General features: G+C 42.9%; 1 protein-coding gene across 1 annotated transcript; it reads right to left on the bottom strand.

Moving 5' to 3' along the window:
* Window positions 1–674: 674 nt before the first annotated feature.
* On the bottom strand, window positions 675–2,510 carry LOC128746335 (cytochrome P450 4g15-like). The gene is made up of 3 exons (XM_053843385.1): window positions 1,837–2,510; window positions 898–1,733; window positions 675–835 (listed from the first exon to the last, which is right to left on the bottom strand). Exons 1-3 carry the CDS (start codon window positions 2,508–2,510, stop codon window positions 675–677), a joined length of 1,671 nt encoding a protein of 556 aa, XP_053699360.1.
* Between the last annotated feature and the right edge of the window lie 10,553 nt (window positions 2,511–13,063).

Here is a 13,063-nt window from a genome sequence, read left to right as displayed (position 1 = left end):
AGGATTTCCAAGAACAGTTTCCTTTTACAGCTAGCCGACCAAAATATTTATAAATAGTAGAATGGATTTACTGTCCATCACATCGATCTTTTAGCGAACGTATAAAACCATACTTGGCACTTTTTTTTATGTCTCATTCCATTCTTATCTTAAAGAGTGGTCATTAGAGGCTCGGCGCTCGGCCCGTATTTTCCACGAACATGACCGAACAGAGATCCGTCCCGTTTGCGGGTCAATTCATTGATAAGATTGTCTCCGCCGGATCCGACCGGCCGACTGTCACAATCCTTTTTGTTTTTACAGTCTGAAAATTTCAGAAACACTTTCTTTCGTTCTGCTTTCTGCGGCTAGTCAGCCAGTCAGTTGGTTGAAGGGTAGGCAAAGAAAGAGGTTATGCGGAGAAGGTTTTATTATCTCTCAGTTATGCTCGTGTTGTGGAAGATTTTAACATTGGAAATAAATAGTCGAATAATTCTATATATTGCGAAGAGAGTAAAAAAAAACAAAGACAAGTAGGATAAGCGAGTGTTTCGTTGTGGCGATAGCGCGGTCCTTTCGGAAAACCGAACAATTCAATTAACAGTGCCATAAAGCGGCGCGATCGATGGCAGGCTGTCGCGACATTTCTGATTTCTCTCTGGGTTCTTATCTGGTGGTGGCGGCGAAAACACCGATTACAGTCTCGGTTCCAGCTTGATCCTGAAGCCATCGGTTCGCTTCAGGATGATGTCTCCCTGCAGTTTGAAATCGCTTTCCTTCAAATCGGACACGACCCGATAGTGGCGTAGAATCGTCGATAGCAGCACCTTCAGCTTTAGCATTGCATATTTTCTACCTACAAGTGTTGAGAAGGAAAAGTTAGATGCAATTACTGATAAAATTGAGGCAGTAACTTACCGACGCAGCTTCGTGGTCCGGCGCTAAACGGGATGTAACTGTAGTAGTGGCGGTTTTGCGTTCGTTCCGGAAGGAAGTTGTCCGGATTGAACACTTCCGCGTTCGGATAGATGTCCTCTCGGTGATGCATTTTGTACGTTCCAATGACCACCGTTGTGCCAGCTGGGACGACGTAATTGTGCGAAGCCAAGCGAACTTCCTCGGTCAGTTTACGTGCGATAACCGGTACCGGGGGATACATTCGCAACGTTTCGAAAATTACTCGTTCCAAATATTTCATCTCCAGGGTATCGTTGAATGTTGCTTTTCGATTGGAGTCACCGAAAATTTGCTTTATTTCCTTGTACACTCGATCCTGAATATCTTGATGGATGCCAAGGAGACACAAAACGAAGCTAGACCCGGCAGCCGTTGTGTCGTGACCCTCAAACATGATGGTATCCACCTCTTCCTTGATTTCTTCATCCGTCAAATCAGCTCCAGTTTTCGCTGTCTCGATCATTAGATCGAGAAACGCCAAGCGACGTTTCTCCCCAATGTCGTTTTCATCAATAGCATCCAGATCATCCGTCAACATCGAACCTTGAGAGATTACGGGATTCTTCTCCGAAGTTGGTTCCTGTTTGGCGATAATTTCGGACAACGACGGTGATGGAAAGCTGCCCTCCGCGTAGTTCTTCTCAAAGATCTCCTTCTTTTGCTTGACAACCTTTCGCGTTAAGCTATGAATAATTCCCAGCAAACGATCCTGTTCCTTTTTAATGCTTGTCAAATTGAATAACGAATCAAGTCGAAGGTGTATTTTCAACTGACGAAGATGGAGGATGTCACACATTCTGAAATCGAAAATTACTTCACTAATCTGCATGTACTAAAAATATAGAACTGAGGAAGCCTGCAAGTCGTAGGCGAAATACTAAAATTATGTTTCAAACTCACTTCATCACTGCCATCGCGTATTCAAACCCTTCCTTGTTTTCTCCCGTCCTGGTCGAACCCATGGCCGTTTCCAGTAGAATGTCCACCGTCACTTCACTCATGTAATCATGAACGTCGAACTCCTTGCCGACTTCCTTCCGCATTCGCTTCACCACCGCCAAACTGTTATCGTTGAACACATCGATGAACGTCTTCAAGACGTTCATATGAAAAGCCGGAGCAATCAACTTCCGGTGCGATTTCCACTTCTCGCCATTACTAATCAACAGTCCATCACCCAACCACGGTTTAAAGAATCGATACTCGCTCGATTTGTTCAAGTGCACATAACTGTTCAGAATAATCTCGATATCCGAAGGTTCCGTCAAAAACACTACCAAATGATAGCCCAGCCAACCACGGGCCACACTTCCGTACACAAAACTCAACTCCATCGCCCTCCGCATGATCTCGTCGTGGCTCAACCCGAGCAGCATGTTGGCATTCCCAATCAACGGGTAGGCTTTCGGGCCGGGAATCAAGTTTCCCAGTTTAACATATCTACGCGTTTGCATCCACAGGTGGAACAAAGCGGTGGCCACCACGGCCAGCGTCATGAACACCACCGTTGGCATGGCCAACGCCGGCAGTCCGCCCCCACCGGCATGTTCCGGTTGTAACTCCACCGTTGACATCCTGGAGCACAAGCACAGGCCTCAGTAGCCCGGAATCCGACGGATACCCAAGACCCAAGACCACTTGCAGGAAAGAGAACCTGTCAAACAAAATCACTACCGCGCTCGAATGCTCTCACCGACTGACTTGGCTAATTTACGACGCAGAACGATTTATTTATAACCGGCACCTTTTCCTACGGGGTGAGGTTAATCACTTCGGCGCTGCGCTGCTCTATATGCACATCGAAATGCACTCCGTTCCCGGAGGAGGAGGGCCAGGGAGGAACAACCACTAGTGCAGCAGTGATTTTTTTTCTTGCTTCGTTTGCTTCCTTCATTGGTAATTAATCGTCACAATAAACTTTTTAATGTATTTCAATTAACCGGACTGACGAAAGTGTCTCGTCCGTTTTGATGGACTTCAAGTGTGCACCCTTGCCGACCTGGTGGAAGTAAGGTTGAATCTTTTTCACGGTGTTCAAAATACCGTTATTAAAAATAAAATAAGTCATTTAAACGGAAAATGCCAGTTGGTTTGTATTGCCATCCTACACCTCTGAGCCAATTTTTAAAAAATCGATCGACGAATTTTTGAGTTACGCCCTTTTGAAGTTTTAAAGGGCAGATTGCTCATATAAAGTAAATAAAAATCTTCAATTACACTTCCAAAACGAACGTAAATCACAGCCGGTATTGATTTTTTATGCAACATATGCCCATTGCCGACCATTTTAGGAGTTTTACGGTGTATTGGGACTAACCGGAAATGTTCCGGATTAAGTTATCGCTGTGGAAAATAGCTAGTATCGAACATGAACAAATACTTAGCATGCGACACCTCAAATTACGCCAGAATTTAAAAACTAGATCACTGACAGTCCGATCAACTACCTAGCGCCACGTTGGTTATATCTGAACAAGTTCCGGGGACTTCCGGAAACACCCAGACAAGTGGCCAATTTCGTCCATGAACAAAAATCTATCGTGCGTTACCTTAAAAGACACTAGAATTCAATAACTAGATCAATGGAAGCCAAATCTGCTATTTAGGGTTAGATTTGGTCATATCTGGACATATTGGGGGACCCCGGGAACCCTTGGGAACACAATCTGGTACATTTTTGATAATAAAGACATGTTCGAAATTTGCCATTGTAGGTTCTTGGTACTCAATTTGGCTTTGAGTTTTTGTTCATGTTCGAAATTGGTCATTTCCTAGGGTTTCCCGGAGTCCTCAAAACATGTCCAGATATGACCAAAGCTGAGCCTAGATAGCAAATTTGCCTTTTTTTGTTAGGTTATAGACACTTTAACCAGCTTGGGTCATTCGTGACTTCTTCGGGGTTGGGATTTGAATCCAGGTCCTCGGCGTGAGAGGCGTGAATGCAACCACTACGCCGGGACTGACCCCAAGTTTGGCTTTCATTGATCTAGTTATTGAATTCTAGTGTGATTTAAGGTGCCGCACGATAAGTTTTTGTTTATGTACAAAACTGGCCACTGGGTGTTCCCGGGAGTCCCTGGAACTTGTCCATATATAACCAACATGGCGCTAGGTAGTTGATCGGACAGTCAGTGATCTAGTTTTTAAATTCTGGCGTAATTTGAGGTGTCGCATGATAAGTATTTGTTCATGTTCGATACTGGCTATTTTCCACAGCGATAACTTAATCCGGAACATTTCCGGTTAGTCCCAATACAGCGTAAAACTTCTAAAGTGGTCGCCAATGGGCATATGTTGCATAAAAAATCAATACCGGCTGTGAGTTACGTTAATTTTGGAAGTGTCGTTGAAGATTTTTATTTACTTTATATGAGCAATCTGCCCTTTAAAACTTCAAAAGGGTGTAACTCAAAAGTTCGTCGATCGATTTTTTTAAAAATTAGCTCAGAGATGTAGGATGGCAATACAAACCAACTGGCATTTTCCGTTTAAATGGCCTATTTTATTTTTTGATAGCGGTATTTTGAACATCGTGTTTTTCCGAAGTAAGTTGTGCATGATATTATAATTACTTTGGGCTTTTTCCACAAGTTAAATTTCTACCCATTTATTCAGTAATGCGGTTGTAAAATAACCATAAACCGTCAAATAGTGATAGTAACGAAATACTTTTAGTGTAGATACAAGGCACTGTGCCCAGACCATAGATGTGTATTTCACATCAATTAACATCTCATGCCAGAGTTCTTAACTGCTTTAACTCATTTTTTCAGCTAATGATTCTTGAATTGAGTTTTCTCAATGGTTCCAATATTGCAATATTTCCTTTTTTTAATTTTTAACCTAACAAAACCCAAACTAACATAGGGTAAAGAACCGGTTTTAGCTAGTCTAAGCGGGTCACTGTTTGTTTTACCTTATTACAAGCGATGGGTCGACTAAGTGGGGGATATCAGCATGCCAATCTTCTTGCTACCTTTAGGTCTTCAAGCTGTTGCCACTGGAAGACACTATTATTGAGCTAAACTTTTGATTTTGCGCTTTAAAAGTTGGAGCGATGGAACTAATTTTGATCAGACCGAACATATTTTCACCCTCAAGATGCTTTTTCAAGCAGTCCTGAAATCTGAATTTATACGCCCCATAAAAAATCCCTCGAACTTTTCCCCCTGTTCAATAAGTTCGTCTTCCTATCCGCGACCTACTAATCGGCATCTGTCTTAATAGAGTTGATATTTTTGGTCGGTAGATGCGTAAAATGCCATCTGTCTATATTGTTTATCGGGGCATACTCTCACCGCACCGTTCGGCAAACGGTATTCGTCGACTCTTTTATTCTCCGGTGATCTTATGGGAAACTGCGAGTTTGACGCCTCACTCGCTGTTCATAAGGATGGTGGAAGAACAAAAGAGGCAAACATAGCAGCGCACACGGTCCGACTACAAAACCGTGTTGCCAAAGCAAATATCATTGAAACACATCGTTGCTTCATAAAATTACTGAGAAAATCGTCGAAAATTATTGAAAAAGCTGTCTTTTCTGGTATTTTTAATAAAGAAAAATTAATTATGAACATACATTTCTCTTGACAGTATTGAACCACGTTTTCACCAGGTTTCAGTTAATTTCAAATCTATAATTCTTATTTCCAGAATCGAATCAGTCTTTTGGCAACACGATAGTTTACGAGTTTCACTGCCGTTGCTGCTACTGCTGAGCAGGCCCCATCGATTCAGAATTTGTTTTCAGTTTTGTTATAAAATAATAAGATTTTCGGCTAGTAACAAAACTTTAGATTATAGAAAAAACTGTATTGAATAAATTAGTATGTGAATGTTAAGTGCTTGACTTTTAGAATCACTGAAATCAGTGTTGAAAAATGTGATGAATTGCCTAGTAGCGAGGCGGCGATTGTTTTCAGCAGCTGAAAAATGTACGTTTTTGGACAATTTTTAATTCATCATATTTCCTGTCGGAAACACACTAAATTGTGTTTGTGAAAATTAAAACTATGGTTAAGTGATTCATGATGATGTCCTTATCAAAAGATTTTGAAAATATGAATAAAAAAGTGCATTTTCGGCTTATTTATTTTCAACTGATTAAAGCAGGTGACACTGCTTAACTCGTTCCTCACCCTACAGGGTGTTCAAAAAGTTCGAATACAACTTTTCATCGTTGCGCACTTACATCATGTGCATTCTGTGTATTGGTATTGGTATCAGCTCAGCAATTGGTATCAGGGATTACCTACGAATGGCCGAAACACAAATGGCCGAATCACGAATGGCCGAAACACAAATGGCCGAAATAACGAATGGCATAACATACCAAATGGCCGAATCACAAAAGGCCGAATCACGAATGGCCGAGTCACAAATGACCGAAACACGAATGGCCGAATGTCATATTCGACCAAAAATATTCATAGCCTTCAACCTGCGCAAACGTTGGGTACATGCTGTCCTTACTCGCTGCCGCTCGTTCGGACTTAACTAAGGGATAATCCCTAATAGACAGTAAACCTAGGAAAATGCATGCACCTAAATAGTAGTGGTTTCTGCAGGGGGGCTGCCCCCCCGCAGTGGCCGGCGCTTCCGACGGCGGGTCACCGGCGCACACTCGCGGCCTACGGCCGTCTCGCCCTGAATCTTCTAGGAAACATTTGCTACTAACACGGTAAATACGTCTCGCACCTTATAATGAAGATGTATTTATAATTAAGAAATATGAGATAAAAACCAGGTAAAAACAAGTTTATTACCCCATCACTAAAGCGACCGAAATATTTCATTCAATATCCCGCCGTGTCCATCTTTGTTGACCGCACATAGCAAAGCCAACAGTTGTGTCCGTTGTTGTTGAACACGGTTTGCTTTCCGCACGGTAGTTGGTAGTTGTCCTGTGAAAAGTGAGTGCATCCGGCGATTCATCCGATGTTGCTGGTTTCAACGATGAAGAAAGTGCACCTGTCGTCAAAATTGTGTTGTCGCAGAGAGGAAAACCCATGCTTTCCATTGATGGGGTTCTATTCAATAAAAACAAGCAGGTAATGTACGCAACTATTGTAGGTTTCCATCACCTGTCAATGACCAGGATCATCACAGAGCTGCGGGTGGAGCAAAAGGCGATAGAGAGGAACATCCTTAGAATTCTTCAAGGGGATGTTCCGAATTCGCGCCGAGAAATAGACGAAAAAATCTACTCGAAATGTGTTAATGCTCACAAAATGAGCAGCAAACATTTTGTTGACGCAGTTGCGGTTTTATTAAGCGCTAAACAAAGGCGTTCGTAAAGCGTGTTTTGTTTGTTTAATAGTAGTAGTTTGTTTTTTGTTTGATTAAAGTTATTTGTTAACTACTTGCCAATTCATGGTTTTTTATTGAGTAGTTATTTAGGCATTCCGAAAAATTTCGGCCTTTCGTGATACGGCCTTTCATGATTCGGCCTTTCGTGATTCGGCCATTCGTGATTCGGCCTTGCGTGATTCGGCCTTCTGTGACTGTTATTGAAATTCGGCCATTTTGATTTCGGCCATTCGTGATTCGGCCATTTGTGTTTCGGCCATTCGGTACCAGCCCGGTATCAGCAAGGTGTCGACTTGAGGTAATTTGTTATTTGTTTACCGCGCGCGATGAAGGAGTACCGCAAAGTCGTAGTAAAGTTGTTTGTGAGAGGTGAGCGTCCCGGCGACATATTTCAGCGGTTGAAATCCCACGGGGTGAAGCGGAATTTCATCTATAACACCAACCGTCGGAACCGGGAGACTGGCTCGCCCAAGAACCATGCTAGATCCGGGCGGCCGCATTCGGCGAGGACACCAGCAGCCATCAAGGTGGTAAGGGAGTGAGTTCGTCGAAAAATGAACCGCTCGAGCCGGAAGACCGCTGTTGACCTGGATGTGTCGATCGGGACTGCCCACACCATCATGGCGAAGGACCTGAGATGCAAGCCGTACAAGAAACGCAAGGTTCACGGGGTAACGGAGGCTACAACAAAGAAGAGGCTGGTCAGAGCAAAACTGATACTTTCGCGGCACGCTGGGAGTTCGTGTTTTCTGATGAGAAACTCTTAATCTTGTAACAGCCGTACAATGTCCAAAATGATCGGCTGTGTGCGCCAGCGTAGGCCAGCATCCCCCGTCCCACATAAACATCCCGCGGTTTCAGAGCGCCGCGTCAGTGATGGTTTGGGGGACCGTATCCAAGCGTGGGAAGCTTCCACTGGTGTTTACCGAGAAAAACGTGAAGATCAACGCCGCGCCAAGATCAAGATTCTGGAGAAGGTTGTAGCCCCGGCACTTTGTGACCTCTACGGGAAAGATCACTACGTCTTTCAACAGGACACCGGCCCACACGGCGAAAATCGTCCCAGTGTGGTGTCGAGAGAATTTGACTGATTTTCTCGATAAGACATTGTGGCCTCTCATCTCCTCAGATTTTAATCCTCTGGACTTTTACGTATGGTCGTACATGCTGGCCAAGTAGAGCGAACATAAAGTGAGCACTATGGATCAATTTAAAAAGCTCATTTCCAAGATCTGGGACGAGATGCCCATGGACCAGGTGCGTGCCGCGTGTGACTCTTTTGAGAAACGTCTCAAGGTCGTCTTAAAGGAGGGAGCTTCCACCAAATATGTCGCAAAGATTCTATTTTTAAACACATTTTAAAGTGTATTCGAACTTATAGGGTGTTCAATAGTAGTCATCCACTGAACTTTTCACTTAAGATTTACGCTTAAGCAGCTAGCGCTTAGGCCGGCACATACCTATGGTAAATTTTAACGTTACTCTTAGGCATGATATTAAAATATTTGCTGTTTGCAAATCAGAAATTTACATGTTTGTTTTCGTAAATGAACATATCAATTAGGAAAAGATAGCCAACCAATAGGAAGAGAAAACCAACGGATTTTGAGTCACTCAAACTGAAATGTTTATATATTTACTTACTTACTTATGTGTCCATGTCCGTCGGTCCGGCAGAACAAAGGGATGAAATCAGAGATCTCCACTGCTGACGGTTACCCGCCATGGCTTTTACCTGTCGCCAGGATAGGTTCTCGTCTATAGCCCGGATGTCGTTGGCTAAGCTACGCTGTCCTTGTGGATTCCAGTCGAGTGCTGCTCTGCAAACCTCGTTCGCTCCTTTCCTCAAGGTGTGTCCGATCCACTTCCACCTACGCTCACGAATTTCTGTGGCTATCGGCCGTTGATGACACCGACGATGGAGTTCCTCATTGGATATCCAATTATCAGGCCACCAGGCACGAATCGCAGGCACCGGTTAATGAATACCTGCAGTTTTTGCGTTGTCTCCGCTGAGACGCACCACGTTTCGCAGGCATACAGCAGTACGGATTTAACGTTTGAATTAAAGATTCGGGTTTTCGTACGTAGAGTGATCTGGTTTGAGCGCCAAATGTTTCACAGACCTGCAAAGGCACCCCTGGCCTTCCTGATCCGTGTGGCTATATCAGCCTTGGTACCACCATCGGGCGTTGTTTGGCTACCAAGATATTTAAAGGCGGCTACCTGCTCCACTTGTTGTCCCGCTACTGTGAAGTTGGTGGAATTGTCAGTGTTCACTACGGCGAACGAATTCGTTGATCTGCTCCAATATAATGCGGAGCGTTGTGATATGGTCTACACATGATCGGCCAGCACGGAATCCTGTTTGCTGCCGCCGGAGAGTAGCGTCGATCTTCTCCTGGATCCGGTTGAGGATTAACTTACAGAGTACTTTGAGAGTAATACAGAGCAACGTGATGCCACGCCAGTTACCGCATTCCGTAATCCTTTCTTAGGGACTTTGACCAATATGCCCTGCATCCAGTCCACCGGAAAAGTTGCGGTTTCCCAAATATTGCTGAAAAGCTGATGCATCATCTGGGCTGACAAAGATGGGTCATATTTATTTTTGAAACGATGATTCTACAATTGATGAAGGGACGGTAAGGGAAAGTAATGAAGAAGGATTTTTTCGGGAATGAAGGGGAAGGGTGGAAAGGAAGGGGGGGGGTAATAGGTAGCTATGGTTAACAAGTTGTCGCTGTGACTCCTATCTTTTGTCCAATGCTGGAAGGTGCATGGGTCGAACCAAGCTGTAATCAGAGATTATAACCGGATTTGATCAAATCCGGTTATAATCTCTGATTACAGCTTGGTTCGACCCATGCACCTTCCAGCATTGGACAAAAGATAGGAGTCACAGCGACAACTTGTTAACCATAGCTACCTATTACCCCCCCCCCCCCCCCCCTTCCTTTCCACCCTTCCCCTTCATTCCCGAAAAAATCCTTCTTCATTACTTTCCCTTACCGTCCCTTCATCAATTGTAGAATCATCGTTTCAAAAATAAATATTTATATATGCCTGACCGCATTTCAAGGTCATGACTAAAGTCACGAGTTTGGTCAAAGATGGGTCAGCTTTGAGCATTTCGGCTGAAATACGATCTATCTCTGGCGCTCTATTGGATTTCATACTCTTGATGGCTGCTACAATTTCAGCGATGGCGCCTCCGCGTTCACGCGATTTATTCGACGAACTGTAGGCGTCGTGCGCTGCTGGTTTTGTTGGTCTCTGACATTTGAAACTCGGAAGAGTTGTTCAAAATGTTCAGTCCATCGCTTAAGCTGTTCTGTATGGTCAGTCAATAGCTGACCAGCTCTGTCCTTTAGCGGCATCTTTGTATTCATCCTGGTACCACTAAGGCGGCGAGAAATATCGTACAACAAACGGATATCACCATTGGCGGCGGCGGGTTCTCCTTGTTCGGCTAGGGAGTTAGTCCAGGCTCTCTTGTCCCGCCTACAAGCACGTTTAACAGCCCTCTCCAGTTCGGCGTATCGTTGACGGGCAGCTGTCTTAGCCGATCTGGTCCGCGCTCGCTCAATGCCGGCTTTCGCCTCTCTCCGCTCGTCGATCTTCCTCCAAGTTTCATCCGAAATCCACTCCCTCCGCCCACTGCGCGCTTTGCCGAGGGTTTCGTCACTGGTCGTGATGAAGGCGTTCTTGATGCCGGTCCATTGCTCTTCGACGGTTCCACCAGGTGGCAACTCCGAGGCTCGAGATTCAAGTTATTCAACAAAGGCCCTTTTCACCTCAGGATTCTCCAATCGGCGGACGTCGTAGCGGCACCCAACTTTCTCCTCCCGTCGCACTATGGGGCAGAACCCGAAAAAGCTCGGACAAAACCTCAAAAATTTTATTTGAGATATTCCGTCAAACCTAATATTCTACGTATACTAGACATAGAATCTATAAGAAATATGCATAAATTGTTTTAATAAGTGTTTTTTCAATAGGCATTAAAGAAGGTGAAACACAGTGTAAAAAAAATTTGGAAAATGAAAAAATAAATATCGTTTAATCTTTTAGCATCTAGCTACCATGCTGCTTAAAATTCTATACTTTTAAAAAACAATTCACATTAAAGGGATTATAAACTAATAGTTTAGGTGATATTAAGACAGATTTTTTACTAGTAGGTTTTGTTCTGACGAAGTGCTTTAGAACAAAAAAATTGTTATTTTTGTCAATTTTCAATAGTGTGTAGAAAAGGATTTCCACAGATTTCCGCTCTGACACTACCATCAAATCAACATTCAAGGTGTTAACTAGTAATAAGCAAAAAATTAGCTGCTACTAGTTGCGATGTTCGGAGATATTCAAGTTTTGCGAATGCATGTTTTTCGGTATTTTCGGCTACAAAGTAGTAAATGCGCGCGCCAGTGCGAAGTTCATTCCTGCTGTACGTTGAATAGTCATGCTTGTGTAAATAAGACACAACTTTATTATCGTTATGAGATACATTGGAGTCGATAAGGGGCATTTAGGACATTGGAAAGGCGACCACTTAACAGCTATATCCCAATTAGCTCTCTTTCAAGTCAAATTGGCAGTAGAATATGTTCGGATAGACTTTCAACTCGATTGAACTAGCATCCATTTTGTTTATTTTGAGTCGAATATGTTGATACGTGTTTGCAGGAAGGTTTGAAGGTCCATTATATGGTTCACAATGCCATTAGCGGACCCTCTCCATGCAAAATACACTAGAATTCATTTAATGGACTCGGTCGTTATTCTATTGTAAACTACAAGGGTCCATGAAAGGAAAATGGACATTTCAATCTGTTTTAAAAAATATGTAAAATTTAAAGATTTGCAGTATAAATTGTTATATTTAGGCTTATTCGAAAGTTACTAATATTGTAAGTGCCATCGGTTGGGTGCTTAGCGTTACGAGTTCAAAATAATTTATAGAAAGGTCCACAAATGGTTGATATACCCTATACCAGAATAATATTACTAAATTACTCTTGATATACAGATTATGATAATTTGTATAGGAGGTCGTCTGACTACCAATTTTTACTGCATTCTGATAAAAAGGTGTTTGGATATTTAAAATATTTATAACTTGATTCCCGTAAGTCCTACAATTTTGGTATGTTCAGTAACTTTACGTAACTTTACAGGACAAACAACTTTTCTGAAGACACAATATTTCTAAAGTCATTATTTAAAAAGTTAGACTTCAACGCCATCTATAGGAATGAAAATAAAACTACTTAAAATTTACAAAAAGATGCGAAATTTTATAACAAACAATGTTGCTGAAGACAATAAAGCTCTACGAAGCATATGAAAGAAGTTATGAGGTTTTGTCCGAGCGCCGGCTCAATCTGCCCCACTGTGCGTCGTTGGACACGTGCGACGCGCAGACGTATCTCAGCGATAATGTTTATATAGGTTGTACAATACTTTCTTCTTCAATATCATTTCAAGCTAATGATATCTAATTGCACTAATAATGCGCTTTCAACGTTATCGCTTCACGGAATGCCTACCGCTGCTCTTCGTCTGCTGCTGTTTCCGAAAAATAAGAAGAAGTTACCGTTACCCTGTGCTTTGTGCTGGTGTTCAATTCACCATAGCTCAGGCTTTTAATCGAGCTTTTTAATCGAGCGAGCAGTGAGTGCTCAAGTTAAGTAGTGTTTTTTCGCTTGTGTTCTTTTCCTGCTTGTGCTGGTAGATATATTTGAAGCCTTTACGTTTGTGTTGTGCAAGTTTCCAAATAACAATCGGAGTTCTATTACACTCTTATTCATTGGCGTGC

Source organism: Sabethes cyaneus, chromosome 1, assembly GCF_943734655.1.
Source record: "Sabethes cyaneus chromosome 1, idSabCyanKW18_F2, whole genome shotgun sequence".
NCBI classification, from domain to species: Eukaryota; Metazoa; Arthropoda; class Insecta; order Diptera; family Culicidae; genus Sabethes; species Sabethes cyaneus.
This window is presented reverse-complemented; position numbering and strand designations above follow the sequence as displayed.

Excerpts from the sequence above, each read along its gene's own strand:
- LOC128746335 (XM_053843385.1), bottom strand. The coding sequence starts at position 2,510 with ATGTCAACGGTGGAGTTACAACCGGAACATGCCGGTGGGGGCGGACTG. Across the intron at positions 1,734-1,836 it reads TACGCGATGGCAGTGATGAA|AATGTGTGACATCCTCCATC; the intron begins GTGAGTTTGAAA and ends TTTCGATTTCAG. Across the intron at positions 836-897 it reads CGGACCACGAAGCTGCGTCG|GTAGAAAATATGCAATGCTA; the intron begins GTAAGTTACTGC and ends CAACACTTGTAG.